This window comes from Nipponia nippon, unplaced genomic scaffold (genome assembly GCF_047370975.1).
Source record: "Nipponia nippon isolate SJK-2023a ecotype South Korea unplaced genomic scaffold, ASM4737097v1 scaffold_20, whole genome shotgun sequence".
NCBI lineage: Eukaryota > Metazoa > Chordata > Aves > Pelecaniformes > Threskiornithidae > Nipponia > Nipponia nippon.
The window spans coordinates 2,140,569-2,162,276 of NW_028262337.1; the positions used below are offsets into that span (position 1 = coordinate 2,140,569).

The following is a 21,708-nucleotide window of genomic DNA, read 5'->3' on the forward strand; positions in this document are numbered from 1 at the left end:
GCGCGGGCGCCCGAGGCACGGGCGCGAGCGCCAGCCGCCGGCGGCACGCAGTCGCCACGTGACGGACACCCCCCGCCGCTCCCCCTTCCACACCGGGGACGGGGACGTCGCGCGTCGCGACCGCTCCGACCTCCGCCTTCCCCTCACTCCTTCCGGGTTGGCGGGCAGGGCCGTCCGTCCGCCCGCCCCGCCCCGGCCCCGCCCCGCCGCCCCGCCTCGCCCCAAGGTCGGTCAGTGCCGCGGCGGGGCCGGCGCCGGCGGCACGGCTGGTGGGTGCGGGGCTCTGCGGCGCGGTGGGCAGGGGTGCGGGGCTGGGGGCTCGGGGGTGGTAGCGGTAGCGGCAGCGGCAGCGGCAGCTCCGCTTTCTGCCCGGGTGGGCGGGGGGCGGCCGTTGCTGAGGAGGCGGCGGCGGCTGCGGCGTTCCGCTCTCGCCGCGCCCGGGAGCGGCGGGAAGGAAGAGCGGGCGGGAGGAAGGACGTGTGGGAGGAAGGACGTGTGGGGAAGGCAGGTGGCGCGGGAAGGGGCCTCCGGGAGCGCTCCCAGGCGGGGAGCGGAGAGGTGGCGGCTGCGGGCTTCCCCCCCGGGCGGGCGGGATTGCCGCCGGCCGTTGTGGCGGCGGGGGGCGGCGGGCCTGGGCGGCGGAGGGCGAGCCGCCTGCCCAAGGTCAGTCAGTGGCCGCGGGCTATAAATAGCGGCGGGACCGAAATGGGGCCGCTGCCTTGTGGGGCGGGCCGGCGGGGAGCGGCGGGCCGCCGCCGTGAGCAGCGACGAGGGGAGGCCGGAGGGGACGGCAGGGCAGGGCGCCGTACTGCGCAGAGGCGCGGTTTCGGGCGAGGAGCCTTCTCCGCCGCCGCCTGCTAGCGAGGGTGGCCCGGCTCCCCTGCCCGCTCCCCGCTGCCCGGCTTGTCCCGCTCCGGGTGCCTACCGCGGTATGTTCCCTGAGCACCGGAGAGCTGCTGTCCCGCTCAGGGCACCTCCCTTGGGAGCTCCGGCCGGGGTTTGAATTGTTTGTCTGGTTCCTTGGGGTGCGGGAGGTTTTCACGTGTCAGAGTTGCCTGTTCAGAGCAAGGGTGTGAAGAGAATACCATCTTGAGTCACGGAAATACGATCTCTAGGTCAACTTGTAATGTCAGTCCTCCCATGGACTTGTTCCTTTACTTCGGTAGTTGTCTTACTCAGTTTGAAAAAAAGTTGATTTTGGTTTCTAGCTAGAAAGAAAAGGTGGGGAGAAACGATCATCTCGTGGCTACTGGCAGTCTACCGGACTTCAAGCTGCCGAGTTTACATACCTTCTGTCTAGTATCATTAATTATTCTTGCTTTGTTTTTACATGTGCAGTGGGGATTCCATACGTGGCGAGGAGTCTGCTGTGAGGTTGGGCGAAATGGCGAGCCTTCTGCGTATTGCTGTTAGTGGGTGCTCTGCTCCTGTTTTTGGCAATGTGTTACCAGCTAAGGTGCATTCTGCAAAGATGCCATGCGTGCGGATGTTTAGAACCCACCAGATGCTCAGGTCTGAGGCAGCTCCAAAGCCAGGTAAATTGATTGAACTACTGTAAATAATCTTTTATTTTGAAATATGAAGATAGCTTGAATTTGTCTTTCAGATATGCGTCAGAACACACTTAAATCACATCAGCAGCTTACTTGTGTCAGTTGCAGTACAATCCTATGCTGGTTTTAAAGGGCTTATGCAGGAGGTGTTGGTGCTTATTATCAATACTTTGAATCCGAATAGTTTTTAATGGTAGGTGGTCAGAGCTTCTGCTGGCACTTACCTTGCTTGAGGGAAGTATTTGAAGAAGTGCTTTTCTAGTTAAAAGCCTGAGTTCCCCATGAGTTTTGGTAGCGCAACTCTTTGTGCGCATGCAGGGGAAAATACCACTCTTGCAAAGAAAGCATCTGGAAGCATGACTGTAGTAGATGTAATTATCCCATCTAAAAAATCTCTTAACTTTGCTCAGGGAACTCTTTATGTTGTACTACCTTGAAGAACTTTTGATCTACATCTTCACGTGTAGGGTTTGTTGGTATATTTGGACTAATTATGTCTTAGTGCGGATAATGGACAGGTTCAGGTATTTTCAGGAAAAAAAAAAAAAAAGGAGGAGGGAATGAGGGCATCCTTGGTTCCAGTTTGTGATGTGAGCCTGGCATATGAAAATCAGAACTGGCAATTTTTTGCTCTATCCTATGCTGTGCATAGCCTGACAGCTAGAAGACTGGAGAATATGTGAAGCTGGCTTAATGATATTTTTGCCTGTTATCCTGCATGGGTTATGTCTCCCTGGAGGAATTCAGAGGCCCTGGTTCAGTGCAGATCTAGGGTCTTCTCAGTCTGTGACAGATTGATACCTAGAATTAGACTGATTGTACATGTGACGTCCCATTCTTCCAAACATACACAGTAGGTAACTGCTTTAAATATTTTGGAGTATTAGAAAAGTAGTGCTGTTTGTGAATAGAAGTGTCTGGTTGTGAAAACACAGGACATAAGATTAGACTGTATAACTCGGAGAAGCCTTTGTTGCATGGAATTTCTGGCAATACTAACAGTGGCTAGTGCATTTTGGGGTCCTTTCAAATTGGTGACCTAATGTTTTGGAGCTTCTGAAGAGATACGATGAGAATAAAAGTTTCTTTACTCTGAGGGCTCCTGATAATCTGTATCTCATGGCTTTTTACCGCAGTTGCATGGTGAAACCTGAATTTCTTTGCTCTGACTAACAGCCCAGGGATCTGGGGTCTGATCAGAACTGATCAGGTAATTGTTTTGCCATCCTATGAATTTGTGATGCTCCAAATTTATTTTTCTGTATTCAGTATCTGAATAAAAGAGACAACTGCTTGTCTTGATATGGCACATTGTCCCTTGGTTGGGAGTGTTAACCTGGGAAGTAGGAAACTGGGTTCAAAGTTTGTTCTCAAATGTCCCAGGTAAGTGCCCTTGTTGTTGTTTGAGTTTAGAATCAATCTTTGTATTTGACTTTGACCACAAATTGATCATGAAACTGAAAGATCTCTTCAGTTTTACTGAAATAGGTATGCTTGTCTGTGTGTGTGTGTACATTTTCTTGTTTTTATGAGTCACTTTTCAGAAATTTTTCCACAAGGACAGAGAATTCTGATTAGTGACATGTGTTTAAGCATTCAGTGCTGTCCCTTCAGATCTGTAATGTGGAAGCCCTTATTTAAGGGCAAGTAGTATTCATGCAGTGCGGTTATTTAAGGCTGAGAATTATAAGTTTGATAAGTCTTTTGGTTGATAATTAAGCTGTCCTTATAGTTCATTTTGGTAACATGAGATTTGTCATTCAGTAGAGGACAAATCAAGGACAAAACAGCCATTGAATGACAAATTAGTAGCAGTACTGTTGCCTATGTATACTTTTTAAGCGGTCTTGAATCAAAATTTAGCAGCGTATAAAATAACTACATTTTTTTCTTACTTTTAGAAATTATCTTTGATTATAGTGACATTGTAATACTAAGAAGAGTAAGTTTTCTGAAAAGGCTAGCATCACAGTAATTCTTCTTAAGCCTGTAGTTACTACTTTCGTCCTCTCAGATTAGCTTTCATTTAGTGCAGGACATGTCATGTACAAGAAAAACAGCTGCTTGAGGAGTGAAGAGATTTGAAGTCAGTTGAAAACTAAACTTGGAGGGTGGATACTTTTCTTATTGCTATTTATTTTGCTGCTATTTTCTTTGTTTCTTAGAAACATAGGAATTTTCATACAGGAGTAAACAAGTGTTCCTGTCACCTGTCTCAAATAGTTGCTAGCACTGGATGCTTCAGAAACAGATGCAAAACTTTCACAAGCCCTGGGAAAGGTGCTTATGGAGTGACCAACTCTGAGGTTTCCAATATACTTCCAGATTGGTTTGTCCTACAGCTCTGTGACTTTTACCCCTCCCTCTCCTGGGATTTTTAATGTCCTTTTTATTTTGATGCTTCTTTCTTAAAATTTCCTGTTTTTTTTTTTCTAAATCTTGCAGAACTTTTAAACCTATAACAGTTTACTGTCAATTAATTCTCTAGATAAGCTGTACATTATTTATAAACCATTGATATTCTCCTTTAATTTTCTTGGATTTTTTGTATCTCCTTGCTTATGTAGGAAGAGGGATCAGGTGTTTGTTTAATCTTCTGTACCATTTTTTTTTCTTTTCTTTTTGCCAACATCATATTGCTGTTCTTCGGAATATGTCCTCATCTTCAGAACAGGTGAGATGGTTTGTTTAAAGCTGATGTTAGAGTAACTTAGAAATTAGTCAGGTTACATATCCTGTTTTCCCATCCCAGAACATGTGGCATATAACCAAAACTTCTCCTTTCATTTTTCTATAAGTCAGTCTCTGATATTTTTTGATACTATTTTGCTACGGGCTACTTCTTGAAATCAGGTTAAGGAGATAAAAACTTGTATATTTCTCTATTTCTCTACAAATAATGTTCTGAGTTTTCTTGATAGTTTTAGCTTAGGATCTTCTTTAAACACTGGGTCTGTAGATGGAAGTTAAATGGAGAAAATAACTTTTATAGTTATTTTTAATTGTTTGATTTCTGTAGCTTGGCAGTGTAGACTACCTACTTATTTTGTTTACTTGAAGTCTGAGATTGTGCTTTGAATATGTCCTCGTTACACAGTTGAGATTATGTTAAGGGGATGAGAAAGAGTGGCTTCTTACTAGTCTTTCTAAATTCTAATTTATGTACATTCCATACTACAATTCTAAGGTCTGTGAAATTTAATGATTCTACTTTTAATAGTGGCAGAATCCTTTTGGTGTTGATTCTTTGTATCAGAAAAAGTACTGTGTATCTCCTACTCAATGAACAATACATTCAAAATCTTCATTCGACTCAAAAAAGTGCTCAAGGTATGTGTATATCAGTCTTTTTTTGGAAAATGTTCTTGATGTCATAAAGCAGTAAGTTGCTAAAACATACTCAAGGCAGTTCTTAAAGAGATTATCTGATATGGAGGCTTAGAGTTGCAACTTGGAAGCTTTACTTTCATGCAGTTTTAAACCCATGGCAAGGATAGCAGATGTGCTTTCTCAAAATAAAACCTAAATCAAGATCCTAAGTTTCTAATTCTAGATTTCAACCTTTCAAAACAAATGACCTTGATGAAATTACTGAGTTAAACAAGCGAAATCTGTGCTCATAGTATAGCTTCCTTCAAACACAGTATTTTCTCGTACCCTGTCCTGAAGTTTTAACAGAGATCTTTGCTTTGCAGTTGTAGACATCTGCTCCTTTTTGGTGAGGAATGATGTGATACCTCAGGGTAGTCTGCTTGAAAAATGTCCTATACCTGCTGTAGCTAAAGGCTGCCAAACTGACATCTGTTTGCTTCCGTATTCGTTTGCTTTTATATTCACTGGTTGGTAGAAATTTGATAGTGGGACAGAGGAGAAAAGAATTTGAGAGGCAAATGAGACTTGTTGAATTTTTATCTTGGATTTGATCTCCCAAAGCATTGGGGGAGGGCATAGTCTTCAATATTGGTCTCTGATCATTCTGCTTACTAAATAAGACTGAAGTACTTCCTATCTGAAAAAGTTTTACCTGTTTTTATTGCATGTAAGATGTAACAATGTGAAAGAAAGAAATGAGGAAACACATTTGCCCTATAGCAACTGCATGTTCTGTCCCATCCCTCCTAGCCATTTACTCCTCTACTTTGGTACCCCACACAAAAGCAAGTGAACAAAAAGAAATCAGAAGCATCAGTTGTCATTTGAACTTGGGCCTTAGGAGCTGGAAAAAAAAAAATAAATTTTTTGCTTGAGAAGTGTATAAGCTTTAGTCAAGTATCTGTGTGCCTTTAAATTTGTGGTCATCCTTCCATTCCCTGTATGCTGTAATTTATTCCTTCCTTCCTCTGCATTTGTTTGCTGCAAAAACTTCTGAAAGGAGAAAAGGAAGGTAGCAGTCCAGTTTTTATTTTGTCAGTGCTCCCTGAAGAGCTTTTTGCCTTCAATCCTAGAGCTGCTTCCTTTCTGAAATTACGATTGGTCTCCGCTATTCTAATAAATTTCAATCTTCTAGGTTTCCTTTCTGCTTCTAACAGACAAGAGAGCTAATTTCCAATGAGTTGATTTAGTGAAGATCAGAAGCAGGACTTTATTGTGTAGTAATTAGGAGAAGAGGTGAGGAAAAAGTTCTCTTCCAAATGACAAGGGTAGTTTGTATGAGTGACAGCAAGTTACCATAGCTTTCAGGTGGTTAGTGCCTCTGTGATAGGGATGCACTGAGTTGCATGGTGATGTTTAGACGTGGTGTATGCTGATGAAGCAAATCTTTGCAAAGCTTTGTTACCTTTGTGGGTCTGTTGTGTTAGATCTGCATTGTCGCTCCTGTTGTGACTTCACATTCCTTTCAAAGCATGTTTTTCTGAATTTGCTTTTTGTCTTGTAATCTAAAGAATTTTAAATGTTCTCCATCATATAAAATGTCAAAACACTTGCGTCTTCAGACTATTTGTTACATTTTATTAGTTTAATTTCAAAAAGAAAGCTAAAATTAAAAAAAAAGGTAAAAATAATTAGAAGTAATGGACTTCTTTGGTAATCTTTCACTCAGTCTTCATGTTGGATGTGTTCATTCAATTTTTTTAATGGGTTAGAGACTGGTGAGTACAGGTAGATATTTAAGTACCAGTTTTTAGCAACTCTGTATTGTATCTTCAGAACATTATAAGTTGATAGTATCTTGAAAGTTGTTAATCTAAAACATTTTCAGATGTTCAACTTTAAGGACCTTACACTCCCAGTTTTATTTCATAGGTAGATTTAGATTTTAAAATATCAAAATAATCCAGTTCCTCAAAGCTCTTATAGTATGATATGTTTTTGGCTTTGTTTTGCTTGTTTCTATCTTAAAAAACAAACAGAGGAAAAAAGTGAAAAGGAGGCCTTCCTGAAGTGTGCAACACATTACTAGTCTGGTACAATTTTTGTAGTACAATACACAGTATTGGTGGCCAAAGTAAAATCAGATTTGTAATTTAAAACAAGCCTTTTACCCCCCTCTTTCCTCTTTTTTTTTTTTTTTTTTTTTTTTTTTTTGTGGTTGGGACGGGTGTTGGGGTTTTTTGTTGTTTTTTCTGGGGTTTTCTGTTGTCTTTTTTGGTGGTGTTTTTCTTTTTTTGTTGGTTTTTTTTTTTGCTTGATCTTTAATATGAGTGACTGCTTAGGCTGCTCAATTTATATTTCATTAATATATATGTGGTGTAGGTGTCTCATGTATAAATGTCACAATCCAGGTTTAAATTGGGGACAGACATCAGTGAAAGCTGGTGCAGAACTGGGCCTGTGTGCTGGACTGCATGCTGTCTAGTATAATTGAAGCAATGTGGTAGTTTGATATACAATTATTCTGCTTAAGTTTGTGTATTTATAAATAATGTATTTAAATACTTGATTGGATCAGAGAAGTTTAACGTTCAGATATTAGACTGGAAGCCCACAAATTGTACATGAACAAAGTTAGATGTTTGTAATTTGAAACCTTAGGCTAAAGCTGATAAATTACAGCTTCTGCAGCTTCCTGATGTTATTTAGTAGAGCTTTGAACAAGTTAAGACAAGGAGGTAACATTGAAGAGAAGTATAATTGAACAAATGAGTAGATGGATATTCCATTATTCTGCAACTACTCCTGAATTCATGTTTTTCATTTCTGTAGTAGCTCTTGGAGTACCTTATTGATGTAGTTATGCCTTTCAATGTACTTTGTGGTATGTAAGTTACATTCATGAATAGTGATCTGAGACAACTGTAATTTGAAAACATGTTCAGTTAAAATGCAGTTCAGCTGTTCAAGCTCATTTGTTTATTTCTTCACAATAAAGTTGAAGTGACTAGGGAGGGGTTTAAATTCTTCTTACCCCAGGTAGAATGTGTTATCACCAGGACACTGTATTGTGTAATTGGCATTCTGATTTATACAATGAGAACTGCATAAAGTCAGATGGGTATGAACTACACGAAGTTGGTGAAGGGTCTAGAGCACAAGTCTTATGAGGAGCGGCTGAGGGAGCTGGGGTTGTTTAGCCTGGAGAAGAGGAGGCTGAGGGGAGAACTTATTGCTCTCTACAACTACCTGAAAGGAGGGTGTAGCGAGGTGGGGGTCGATCTCTTCTCCCAGGTAACGAGTGATAGAACGAGAGGAAACGGCCTCAAGCTGCGCCAGGGGAGGTGTAGGTTAGATATTAGGAAAAACTTCTTCACCGAGAGGGTGGTCAAGCATTGGAACAGGCTGCCCAGGGAAGTGGTTGAGTCTCCATCCCTGGAGGTATTTAAAGAACGGATAGATACGGTGCTTGAAGACATGGTATAGATGAACTTGGCAGTGATAGGTTGACGGTTGGACACGATGATCTTAAGGGTCTTTTCCAACCTTGACGATTCTATGATTCTATACACCAAACACTTGTTACTGCTTGTGTGGCTGATTTTGCTGACCTGCTGATTAGTGAGGGAACAGGGACCTCTAGCAAGATGGTGTAATTTAAGGAAATGTAGACTGCTAGAAAATAATATTCTGCTTCCTTATCCCTTAGGAGGGAGAATTGCTAAGTGGGACAAGTCTGCATGTGTCTGTACAACACTGAACAGTGCCATTAATATCAGTTCATTAATCTTCAGTGCAACTAATGCTGTCTTATTTGCCACTCTTACAGGAATTCCTTATAAACAGCTGACTGTAGGTGTCCCCAAGGAGATATTTGAGAATGAGAAGAGAGTGGCTCTATCACCGGCTGGAGTTCAAGCCTTGGTTAAACAAGGCTTCAATGTTGTGGTGGAATCTGGTGCTGGAGAAGCTTCCAAATTTTCTGATGACCATTACAGAGAGGTTGGAGCAAAGATCCAGGGGACCAAGGAAGTCCTGGCTTCTGATTTGATTGTCAAAGTAATTGCTTTATTAATATATTTCTTATTACCTTCTTTTTGGAGAAACATATAGGTCAATATTTTGTAATAGTCTGCTGAAAGTTCAGTAAGTAAGCTCCTTTAAATTAATATTTTCCATTCGAAGTTCTGATTCGATTTTAGTCTGTCTTTTTTTTTTTTTTATATAGCTCAGGTGTACACCTACAGTAATAAACTAGTAAGTGGCAGCATTGAAAAAACTGCTGAAAATTTCGTATCAAGTTTTTAACTACCTTGGAGGAGTTGTGTTTTCTAGAGTGAGGCAGATTAGTTCTGGACTCTAATCAGATAAGATCCCTGCTCTAAGAAACTTTCGCTCCAAAATTAGAAACATAGAACTCGAGTTACTCTTTAGAGGGTGTTGCTTAGAATTTTGAAGATGCAAGTTTATAACTTTTCTCAATCAGACACCCCCAATTGCAGAGCAACAGTGTGTTTCAAAAGTATTTGTAACTAGATGAGTTGTAGCTGATCTGCTAAAAGTGAAGTTTCTTGAGAGGTATTATGCTGTGTGGAGTCCTGGAGGAAAAAAAGAAAAAAGACCTTAAACTTGATGTTGAGGCTTCCTTTAACTGCTGTATTTGAAGTTATCCTGTCAGGACTGAACATAGAATTTCTGTGAGCTAGTTTGTGAACAACCCTTTTAAGTAAGTTTCTTTTTGAAAAAAAGTAAGAAACTCAAAAGAAGTGACTACAGATCAAGATGAGTATCTGCTGGACTTCACAGTTGAAATTCCCTGTATGTAATGGTGCATTGTAACCTCATTAGTGATTCTTAGCCTGTAGAGCTTAATTGGCACATCTGTTCCATAATAATTTTGCTGAAAATTAGCTGGTTTGGGGGCAGCTCTCTCATAAAAGCCAGTAACTGCTGGTTAGAAGCCATCAGATCTTTGTGAAGGTATGTGCTGACTTATTACTGCCCTGTCACCAATCTGCCTAGAGCTAATTCTAATATGTGGACCGCAGTTAAGAAGTGCGGTTACTCAGTTCAGTAGTGTAAACAGCCTTTGATATACTTCCTTCCTTGTGTACTTTGTGGAGGGGAATGGACAGACTGCAAGCTGGGAGAAAGGAAGTGGAGTGTGTTCTGATTTATTTCCTCTGATTAATTTGGAAACTTCTCTCTCTTCAGGTGAGGGCTCCTATATATAACTCGGCTCTAGGTGTACATGAGGCAGATCTTTTCAAGACGGCGGCTACCCTGATTAGTTTTATCTACCCAGCACAAAATCCAGACCTCCTAAAAAAACTTGCAGAAAAAAAAACTACTGTCTTAGCTATGGATCAGGTTCCACGGGTCACCATTGCTCAGGGATATGATGCACTTAGCTCCATGGCCAACATTGCTGGGTATGAATCTTACTTTTTTTCTTTTATTTTTTTTTTCCCCAGCTTGAGTAAGTATAGCTGGATTAAAAGCTATGTATTTGATATTAGGTCTTTCTAAACCAATTCTGCATCTCTATTTTCATACAGCTGTTTCAAGCAGGATGAAGCTATTGGAGGTGCCAAACAACTTCTTAAGTTGCTTATGGTCAGCTTTGCAGTCAATCAGAGCAAGGCTTTTTAAAAAATAAATAAATAAACAAAATGGGAGTTCTCTGAATTCCTGGACTGCTTTGTCTAGTGCCTTTTTGGTCTGAACTAGACCAGAGCAGGCTCAAGGATATCCTTAAGAGAGCTTGAACACAGATTGTCTGTCATTGGGATCTGATGTTGTTGGGAGCTAACACAAACAGCTCTCAGTATGAATGCAATCGCCATGGCAGATATAAACAAAAGACCAAATACTCTTGGGCATCTTCATGCTTTGCAACTGGTATTGTAGGTATTGTAGTGAATGAAAATGTTGTTGTCGTCAAGCTGACTTCTATTAGTAGGTTCTTTGCTGCCTTTTTTTTTTTTTTTTTTTTTTTTTTTTTTTTACATAAATGATGTCTGTGAGGCATAATAACCCTTGGAGAAGGCTGCTGGACAGCAGCAGTATGCATCCACATACATGTTTGGTTACTTCTCTGTGTTTTCATTCTGTGTAATTTTACTAAAATACAGAAATTCATAATGTATTTAAAGGTGTAAACTCTACAAGCTGTATTCCAAATTTGAACTAATTTTATAGCATACGGACCTCCATATGTCCCTGCTAGAGACAGGAAAGAGAGTGGAATGGGACTGTTGAACCACAACACTGTTAATAAAAATTGCAAGAAAATGTGTACTGTTGTTAAGAAAAGACATAATCACACATTAATCTGCATTTTCAGATAGCTCTACTGATGTTAACTTGGTGTTCAGCCAGTCGTTCTTGGGTGGCTACAAAGCAGATAGGACAAAAGAAGGAGCAAGGTTAAGCCATTTGCCCTAAGCTGTACAGCTCTGCAGAGTTAGGGTCAGAGCGTCTCTTTTGAATGTGTGCTTACTTGTCTAAGTGAGCTTACTGCCAAACTACTCTGGGTTTTGCAATTGCTTGTTCATGTTTCCTTCCCTAACAAGCCTCAAGTTACAGCCTTTGAAGGTAGCTTCCAAGACCACAAAGTCAACTTTTGACAAGTTATGCATTTGTTATTCAGGTAAAATTTTATTTGAGAGAGTGAATAGTTGTGGACATCCATTATACTGCAGTCCAAAAATTCTGTCTGAAAATGCATTCCATTATTTAAAAAAAAAAATCAAGACATACAAACAAAGACAGACTATTAAAGTTGTGCTCAATAGTAAAATATTAAACTTGCTTCATCCTACGCATGCTATGGTCAAATGTTCATCCTTTTGATTGCTGTCATGAATGGAATTGTACTGAGCCTGGGAAAATACTGATATGTGTTTGTCGTTAATTGACAGTTACAAGGCTGTGGTACTGGCAGCAAATCACTTTGGTCGATTTTTCACGGGTCAGATCACAGCTGCTGGTAAAGTTCCTCCAGCAAAGGTATGTGCAATTAAACAGATACTGTGGCAGAAGAGTATGTGAGTTCCTGAGCACAGCTAACCACTGCTGAAACTGTGTTAAAAGGCTTTTTTCCTGCCTTGGGGCTAGTTCTAGAGACTTTAGAAATCCCTATAGTGATTCCCATATCAATTTTTGTTCACTACCTGTAGCGTTGTGTTTTTGGGAATAATAGAACAATTCAAGTTTTATTTAAGTTTGCTTAGTTTTAAATATCAGACTAGCTATACATGGATGGATCAGAGATGTCGGGATTTCTGGTCTGTTGAAGGCTGTGATGGAAGGGATTGCTTGATTGGAATTGCAGGTGGATTGGGTTGAAGAGGAACGAAAGTAGAATTAGGCAAGGAAAAAAAATATGAAAAATTAAGGCGAAAACCTGTACTTACCTGCATAAACTGTTAGCTACAGATGACTTGGCTCTCAGATAAGTGAAGTTAGGAGTTACAGCTTTTAAACTGTTAGATTCACGGGGCAGCTTTACCAAAGTAATTTTGGGATCTGTGTCCTAAGGTAACTTGTTTAAATGGCTGGTTAATGAGACCTGGCAGGTGTGAAAGCCATACAATGCTGCTGCTTTTCTAACCAACTCTACTTTTAGTTTATGTTCCAAGCATGATGATGGTATCATTCTAGGTCTTGATCATCGGAGGAGGAGTTGCTGGCCTGGCTTCTGCAGGAGCAGCTAAATCGATGGGTGCAGTGGTTCGTGGATTTGATACTAGGTAGGTGTGTGAAAATGGTAATAGCAATCTGAAATTATTTTAAGATTAAGTAGTTTGTAGCTGTATGACAGTGAAAGCACTTGTACTGCACTGAGTCACAATTCCTTTGCTACCATTTTTACATCATCATTATTCCTCTGTTCTTTATACCTCAAAACAACCAAACCTTCCAAAGAGTCCTTCTCATTACATAATTCAGAACTATATGAATAAAAAAATCATTGCTTTATGAAAATGAGGAAGTTAGGGCTTTTATCCAGGATCTCATGTCTCTGTTCTTGGGGACACAGGGAAAACAGGAAAGAAGTAATCTTTATGACGTCATTTATAGCTTGGCTTGATCCACGTTCATAGCTGCCTACTCTCATTCACCTCTACTCTCCGGATCCCAGAGAGGCCAGCTAGGAACTCTTTGGAGAGACACTTCTTTTAATCTGCTGAAGGAGAGAAACTCAAGATGAAAGAACAGAAACTGCAGCTGAAGCTACTTCAAATGCTGCTTTCCTCGAGTCTCCTCTTTATGTTCGGAAGAATTATTTTGTCCCATAGTAATTTTTTAGAGCAATAGACTCGGGAAAATTACAGAGCACAAACATTTTTCTTTTTATAGCTACAGGGACTGCACACTTCATTAAAGTTTTCCCTATTAAATGGCCTTCTTGTATTGAATTTGTATGTGCTTAATACTGGTTTTGCATTAACATTACTTATACATGTTTGTTTTCATGCAGAAGTGATACCTAGTGCTATTTAGCTATATCTAGTATGAAAGAATGAAAATTAATATATCTCCAGATTTATAATGTGCAATATGAAAAAACCTTTACTTTGGTTTGTTAGAAAATCTGCATATGCTTTAAAACAAACTGGAAAGAGTTTATTTTTCTTAAAAGCATGATCAAAATCTGTCTAAAACTTCTCAGATTCTTTTTAAGTCCCTTGTTAAACATCCTGTATGCTTTTATCTTGGTGTGCAAGAATGTTTGTGTTAAATCCTCTGCATGTTGCAAATGTTCGCCTAACACTGAAATTTAGTGTCATTATTTACTGTGATACCATGTGGTGCAAAATAAATTACAGACTTACAGGATAACTGTCAAAAAAACGAAAACACCACCACCACCCCCAAAGCCAATTTTCTCTGTGAAAATAAGACTTAGTAGTATTTTCCATTTCACAGGTTAAAGACAGAGCCACATGTTGTGTATTTATCCCCTGGCTTAGGCATCTAAGTTTAGGCTGTAGATTTACCTAGTCATGACAAGAGAAAGGGGTGAGCCAAGTTAGTCAACAGTTAAGCTCCCAGCATTGAGACTTGTCTTGGAGCAACTCTGCTGACTGTACAGGAAACTGTAGGCTGCCTTCATTCCTTATCCAAGTATTTTCATTAGGTACCTAAAATTAGTGATGCACTTACTTTTTTCACTAAATACAGAAAGCTGAGGGCTTCAGTTATGATCTTCTTAATCCAAGAATAAGTTTTAGATCTCTTGTCTGAAGACTGCTACTAAAAAGACCAGAAAAGTCGTGGTGGATTTTTAAAGTAGTGATTGTTTCTTCCCCTGCAATTTTCTTTTCCTAGAGCTGCAGCTCTGGAACAGTTCAAGTCTCTTGGTGCTGAGCCTTTGGAAGTAGACTTAAAGGAATCTGGGGAGGGACAAGGTGGTTATGCTAAAGAAATGTCCAAAGAATTTATTGAAGCTGAAATGAAACTCTTTGCCAAGCAGTGTCAAGATGTTGATATTATCATTACTACAGCGCTTATTCCAGGTATGTTTTATGTGGAAGATGCTAATTTTCATTTATCATGTGTAAGTTGGCATGTTTTGGAGCTGTGCCTGCAGTGAAAACAGAGGTGTTAATGAATTGTGTCTGTGTGAGCGTGTACCTTTTCCCTTCCCTGATAAATGCCGGTTTTAATGTGTGTGCTTTTTTTTACTTCTGTTTTCACAAACTAGCAGTCTTTGACTCAATATCATCATGTTTTCTTATTAAACAAGGAGTAGATAGTAAGAAAGTAAGAATATATAATTCTCTTGCATATTTATTGCATCACTGCTACTTCTGCCATCCAGCTTGTGCACTGAAGCAAGTCCAGTTGAAACAGTACTGTCTTGTAATTGAAACAGTAAGGTAGAGCTTAGGTTTTAGTGCCTTGTGTTGCACAGCATCTGTCTTTTAATAATTTACGATGTGGTGTGTGGTGTTTTGGTTTGGGTTTTTTTTTTTGTTATGACTTGAGTTGTAAGATTGGATGTTGTCAGTTTACTGAGGACAAAATTGGATTTGCCAGCATCTTTGGTAGACTGTCGATGCATACGTTTTTTATATGCTTGGGAGCAAGATGTTCTAGCATCTCTTCTCTCTGCCTGTATAAACCTTCTGTGACATTTCATCCTAGGTACTGATTACTTGAAAATTTTGCTTACAAAAATAAGGTTTAGAGAGAGAGAGAGAGAAGGGGAGAAATCTCCTGAGCTCTGCAGGTAAAAAGCCCTATTTTGTGTTTAACTTACTATGCCTTGTCTTGTCAGGCAAAAAAGCGCCCATCTTGTTTAAGAAAGATATGATTGAATCAATGAAGGAAGGTTCAGTTGTTGTGGATTTAGCTGCAGAAGCTGGAGGAAACATTGAGACTACAAAGCCTGGAGAAATGTATGTTCATAAGGTGAGCATTTTAATCTGCAGATCGTTCGCAGTTTGCATGAATTCATATTGTGTTTGGTAAACTATACTGAAAATTAGTAGCTAATTTTGCTATTTGGGCTTAAGTATTCTTTTAGATTTGCATTTGGTCACTGGTCATCTCTATGTATAACAAGTTGAAGATTTTTAAAGAAACAAACACCTTTGTATAGTGTTAATTTCATGGTTGAGTACGCAAGTGTTGCTTCTTAGACTTCCAAGTCCAGTGATACGTCTCTGCTGAGTTGAGGGTGTGGTTTGCTATCTATTTCTTGGTCTACCTAATGAGACAGCAGTAGCAATAGCTTCTTTGACTTGCCTGTCACCTCCCACAAGTGGAAGTTAACAGTCCCTGTCATGGGTAAGCTAACCAGGTTCGGACTGTGTCATTGTTTACTTAAGTGCAAAGTCTCAGGCTTAGCTCAATATAATTTCAGCTTCAGGAGAGTGCTGTCTTTGTATGTCTTTAGCTTTGCCAACGTGAGTGTGTCTGCCCTAGAGTGTCCAAACCGCTTGTAACCCAAACTAGGAGTAGCATGAATTCGTTCATTAAAGTAAGCAATTTTGCCCTGGACTGAACTAACTACTTTGGTTTTGCTCCCGTGTTCATTGGCTCAGTTGAGAGCTTGTTTTTCTGCTTTTGGGGTTTTATTTTTGGTATTTGTGAGAAATCTGCTAGCAGTTGCAGAAATTTGGGTGATGAGATTTAAAGTAGCAGATTTCCAAGGTTGTTATTTGGTAATGTAAGGACATAATGCTGTTACTAGGGAAGCCTGTAGGACATATTGCTGACATGGTTGTCATTAATATAAGCAGGGCTGTGTGTCAGTCTGTCATGAGTCATGCATTGTATTTGGCTTTGTGGTTTTCTAGGGCTTTTGATGTCATTGCTTAAAAACTGAAATTAGAGTATGTAAAACAGAAATAAGCAGACACTTGCATGAAGAATTTATATGGAGCGCTTTTAGTCAGAGGAATATTACCTCTGGATATAGTGTACTGGAACTGAGCTGTAGAAAAGAGCAGCAGTGCAGAACTATTAGCAGTGTGCCGGAGCATTGCATTAAGAAGCCAGAATTCCTGGAAGCACGTATGGATCTTACCTGTAAGTTGTGGGAGCAGTGTTTTAACACAAGCTGGCTTGAACATGAAGAGTGTATGCCTGCCTCAGCTTCCCGTACCTTCCAAAAGCTCAAGGGCCTGATAGCCAGGTATACTCATGTTTATTCTTTAAACAGTGTGGAGATACTATGTTACATCTTTTACATAAATGTGAACCTGGTCATATTACTTGCACAGCTAGCTGGCTACCTCTGAGGAAGTTCCTTTCAGTCCTCTGTCATATAGAAAGTTGCCTCCAGTGCCTGCCCTGCAGAAGGACTGAGAAGATGCCAAGCATTGAGCAGGATAATCTGTTACCTGGTTGCTTTAAGAAGCTAAGGTCTGAGGGAATGGTAGGATTTGGAGAGGACAAGCTTGTGCACCAATACATCTCCCTGTCTGTGTAGACTTGTTGCTAATAGCGTTTAAGCTGTTGGATTTGACTGTGTTGAATTCTGTAACTGTTGTGAGTAATCTTCCCCTGATTTAATGATGTTAGAGCTGCAGGTAACAGTTTTAGCTGGGGTTAAAAACAGAAATAAGTGAAACAGTTTGGATATGTATTTCCAGAAGGATATATTGGAAGAGATGCTGCTTCTTCAGAGATTGAACTAATCTCCTAATGTTTTACTTGAATTTTTTTCAGGGTGTTACACACATTGGCTACACAGACCTGCCTAGCAGAATGGCTACTCAGGCCAGTACTCTGTATTCCAATAATATTATCAAACTCCTAAAGGCTATTAGTCCTGACAAAGAAAACTTCTACTTTGATCCAAAAGATGAATTTGATTATGGGACTCTGGATCATGTTATTAGAGGAACTGTAGTCATGAAGGTAAGTTAGTAAATATTCCCTTCTTAATTTGTGAGTACATACTTCTACATTTGTCAGTGTTGTCTCTTTCAAATGCATTCAAAGATACTTCTTGCCAATAGACTTCAGATGTGGCTTGGTAGACACTGTGGACAATTGTGTTTGTATTCAGCTGAATGTTCCTCTGTCCATTTTTGTGAAGGGAAACCTTTTTGCTTTTGTCATCTTGCCATGGTTAAACAAATACCTGATGTTTGCTATTGAAAAATAGGAAAAAGATTAAATTTGCATGTTGTATTCATGTGATAAAAGCATAGTTATTTAAAACATGTTTGAAACATTAGTACAGGACCAGAAAAACATTCTTCTTTTTTGGTTTTTTTTTTTTTTTTTTTTTATTTTAAATAAATACATGTTTCTGTTCTTATAAGAGTAACTTCAGAAAAAAATGGTGGAACTAGAATATGCAGGATACTTTAAGCTCTATTAGGAAATAATAAAGTACAAACTTAGGGTATGGACCAGTATGGACTCTCCTCCTGCAACTATTAGGAAATAATAATTTGCAGTTTAGTTAAAGGGTTAATTTCTGTTGAGTTTTGCTGTGTAATATTGCCAACACTTTGTAATGCTTATGATATCTACTCTGGAGGAGGCTTGCATTGACTTCAGCTCTCCCAGAACACTGAAGTGTGTACATCTCAGGTCTGACAGCTTCACCAGTTGTTTCTCCAGAGGCCTGGAGAACAGCAAGAAATGTGAGACATTGTGCTTGGTACCTAGCTGAGGTCTGGGCAGGCTCTGATTACAGTTCAGATCTGTAGCAGATTTTGCTCTTTCCAAGACCCTGTTTTGTTTTTGCATAAACGTTCTCCATTTAAGGAACTTTACCTTTTTGTTTTGGTTCCTGCTTTCATGCCTTGTGCTGTGTTTCCACCAGGTGCTCTTGGACACCAATACTAAATCTTGTCTGAAAAATGTGTAAAGCAGTATGGTTGACTTGGTCAGGCTGTACTGATCATTCAGCCTTGCAAACTTCTGCTCATGCAGAAAAGGAAAATGTTCCTGTGGCATGGCTGTAGGATGTTAAGACTTATCTGAGTTGCAGGATTAAGAAAAGTAGGCTCCTCTAATTATAAAGCATCTGCAATGTTAGGGATAACTGTAAATATCTCTTGTCAGGATGGCAAGGTGATTTTCCCAGCACCTCCACCAAATAACATTCCTCAAGGAGCCCCTGTGAAGCAGAAGACTGTAGCAGAGCTGGAGGCGGAAAAAGCAGCTACTATTACACCTTTTAGAAAAACTATGACTAGTGCATCTGTATACACAGCAGGTAGGCAACTTCCAGAGTTGGAGAATCAGTGTAGAGTGCTCCTCATTTGGCTAATGCTTTTAAGTGACTCGTCATCTTGCTTATTCAATTTAATAACTAGTTGGGAGAGCAGTTGATTGGCTGATGTATCCTAGTGCAAACTCAGTGTAGTGAATAATTGCTTTTGAGAGGGGAAAATAAAATTTTAGAAATTTAACCAAAAGTATTAACATTTCAAACAGTGCTGACTAATGCTGTGTGCATGTATGTATGTTTGGCTTTATTTAAATTTCATTAAAATACTTAAAATTCTGAAGGACTCCTGCTAGGGACAGTGCACATACTTTGCAGCAGAATCAATTCAATGCCTTTGCTTTCTTCAAACTTCAGTGTATTGTATGAGACTTAAATGCCCACAGTCTACTGAAGTACTGAGAATAGCACATTTGTCTTGGCAAATAAATGTTGGCTGCTCTTGTCATTTGATATTCTTTGTTCTCCAGAACTTTTGCATGAGGTAATTAATGAATTGAGTATTCTGAATTTTAACCTCTGTGTTTCATATGCATGCTTTGAGTTTTCCAAGTAGTATCTCAACATGATTATGACTCTTCCACGTTTTTGCTACAGAACAGAGAGTGACAGGATTCAGTGTTGGTGTAGAAAACCTCTTTGCTGCTTTGTGTGCATGCATAACAAAGATGTGTGTATTGTATTTATGGTTTTGTTTTCCATTGTAAAAGAAATACTAGCACCGAAAGAGGCTTGTAGTTGACAAAGATGATCCAGCTGATCTTGAAACAAGTCCATGCACAAAACTCCCTTTTGCTTTTAGCTCAATACTGGATTCCTGTTGTACAGAGTTTAAATGTAAGAAAGCATTGAAAAGTTACAGAAAAGTGTTACTGTGCTTTTCTTGCAGGCTTAGCCAGCATGTTAGGACTGGGCATTGTAGCTCCTAATAATGCTTTCACGCAAATGGTGACAACATTTGGCCTAGCTGGAATAGTGGGGTACCATACGGTATGGGGTGTGACTCCTGCTCTTCACTCTCCGCTGATGTCAGTGACTAATGCTATCTCAGGTAAGTAGCTGTCACACAACTGCTTATTTTCTATTTGAAGTAGGCACAGCTCTTTTTACTCAAACTTTAGACTTAAGTCTGCTGATATGCCTTTTAAAATGCCAGAGCACCTAGTACTACTTCACATGTCTGAGTTTACTTTCATAAATAGCAAGGACACCTGAAACTCTTTCTGAGAGTATGTTTTTTTCAAAAGAAGGGCAAATATGGTGTTGTGTTTTTTTAATTTTTATAAGTAATTTTTCACTCCTAACCTGTTTGCTTTAAAGTTTGTTTTACTTGGAGTGTTGCAGTCTCTCCTGTCATAGAACACATCTTTCCTTCCATCTCTTCAAAATGTTGCCCTGAAAATAACTTGTCTTTCATATTTTCTGCATTCTTTTTTTCCTCTCCTCAAACTATGTGTTTTGAGAGGGTTGGAAAAAGAAAAAATTCCTAAGTGACCTGTAAAATTCATAACTCTGTAAATATGTAAGACTTTATGTGTCTGTGTATATATATGTGACAGGTCACGAGTCTGATCTACTTTAACTGCTAAAAGCAAAGTTTATTTTATCAAACAAGTATGCGGTGGTTGACTCTGTGCTTGAGGCACTGTACTTCAAAACTATATTCACGTACTGATTTTTTTCTTTTGAAACATGTTTGTATTGCTGAAAAAGACCACGGTAGTCTTTGTTTAAATAGTAATGTGTAGAGTAGGGATCAAAATTTGAGTTGAGTGGTATCTGTTTGGCAGCTGAAAGGAAACTTGCTATAGGTATAGAGCCTTTTAAGATTCAGTAACACTTTTTTCTCTTTTGAATAGGACTGACTGCAGTTGGTGGGCTGGTATTGATGGGAGGAAACTATCTCCCTGAAAACACTCCTCAAACTCTAGCAGTGCTTTCGACCTTTATCTCTTCAGTCAATATTGCAGGTATGAATGTTAAGTTTTCTCCTGAGGGTAACTTTAAAGCACTTGTGTAATTCTTTTATTTCTTCTAGCTCTTTAATTGTATAGATTCCAGAAATACTATTCTGGGAATAGCATCTGAGAGCATCCATCAAGAAATAACATCCCCTCCACCCCACCCCCCACATATTTTCATGGTAGTTATTATATCTGGTTTGCACACCCTGTGGTGTAACCTTTTTTCAGGGAAGCATTTAAATGTGTGTTTTTCTTTTACAGTATCCTTTGGGTGATGATTATATGAAATACCTTTTCCTGTATAACCCAAGATGGTATTGCATTTGTCGTTGTATTCCTTTTCCTACTTGGAAAAATATACTAGTGGCATAGAACAAAATTCTGCTTACTCGAGCTTTGGAAGTCCCAGCTTCCTTAATAAAAAAGATAAGAAAGTGTGCAATGTCACTTATAAATACTGCTTTTTGCTAGAGTAGATAGGGAGCAGGACACAGTCATAAACTAAGCTGTATCCTACAGTCAGCATAGAGTATGGAGCCAGAGCAAGTCCTCCAGGCTTTCCAACTCCTTTCATGAATTGTCTCCAAAGGTTAAAAAAGACAACAGGATCTCACCCTGATTATACCTTTGTTTCCTGGTGGGTTTCCAGATTTCTAGCTTTTCAGAGGCTATATTGGTGTCAGTTGCTAACTTTGTGTGGTAATACGGTTTAACCAAATATTTCTCTTATAGCTTGGCATATGCTTAGTTTCAGATTTTATATTTGTAAAATTGTTCCTTTACTTTGGCCAGGTGGGTTTCTAGTTACACAGAGAATGCTGGATATGTTCAAACGTCCCACAGATCCTCCTGAGTACAACTACTTGTACCTACTTCCTGGTGGTGTATTTGTAGGGGGCTATGCAGCTGCTCTCAATGGTGGCTATAATATCGAACAGGTAAGAAGATAACTCTGTGGCTCTTAGCCCACTGTTCATAGCATGGTATGCTTCTTCACTGGTCACTCTGTTGAGGAGTAAATAGCAAATGAGCCATGGTCTTTTCATCAGCTGTATGTTCCCACAAGACCAATCTGAAGTTGATTAAGCTTGCAGTCATACACCAAATGCTGAATCTGCAAATTTTAAAAGGTTTGGTTTTTTTTTTTCTTCCTGTAAAGCACCAGGTGCTTTGT

The 21,708-nt window shown here is 39.7% G+C and overlaps 1 protein-coding gene across 1 annotated transcript in view; it reads left to right on the forward strand.

The window, feature by feature from the left end:
- Nucleotides 1-142: 142 nt before the first annotated feature.
- NNT (nicotinamide nucleotide transhydrogenase) overlaps nucleotides 143-21,708 on the forward strand; it is a 44,467-nt gene continuing 22,901 nt past the window's right edge. Inside the window, exons 1-13 of the mRNA XM_087759651.1 lie at nucleotides 143-269; nucleotides 1,339-1,535; nucleotides 8,695-8,924; nucleotides 10,080-10,297; nucleotides 11,789-11,876; nucleotides 12,531-12,619; nucleotides 14,202-14,389; nucleotides 15,154-15,287; nucleotides 17,052-17,243; nucleotides 18,405-18,558; nucleotides 19,460-19,621; nucleotides 20,430-20,540; nucleotides 21,327-21,472. Of these exons, the coding sequence (XP_087615777.1) occupies nucleotides 1,385-1,535; nucleotides 8,695-8,924; nucleotides 10,080-10,297; nucleotides 11,789-11,876; nucleotides 12,531-12,619; nucleotides 14,202-14,389; nucleotides 15,154-15,287; nucleotides 17,052-17,243; nucleotides 18,405-18,558; nucleotides 19,460-19,621; nucleotides 20,430-20,540; nucleotides 21,327-21,472 (1,863 nt within the window). The 5' untranslated portion in view covers nucleotides 143-269; nucleotides 1,339-1,384. The remainder of the gene's footprint in view (nucleotides 270-1,338; nucleotides 1,536-8,694; nucleotides 8,925-10,079; nucleotides 10,298-11,788; nucleotides 11,877-12,530; nucleotides 12,620-14,201; nucleotides 14,390-15,153; nucleotides 15,288-17,051; nucleotides 17,244-18,404; nucleotides 18,559-19,459; nucleotides 19,622-20,429; nucleotides 20,541-21,326; nucleotides 21,473-21,708) is intronic.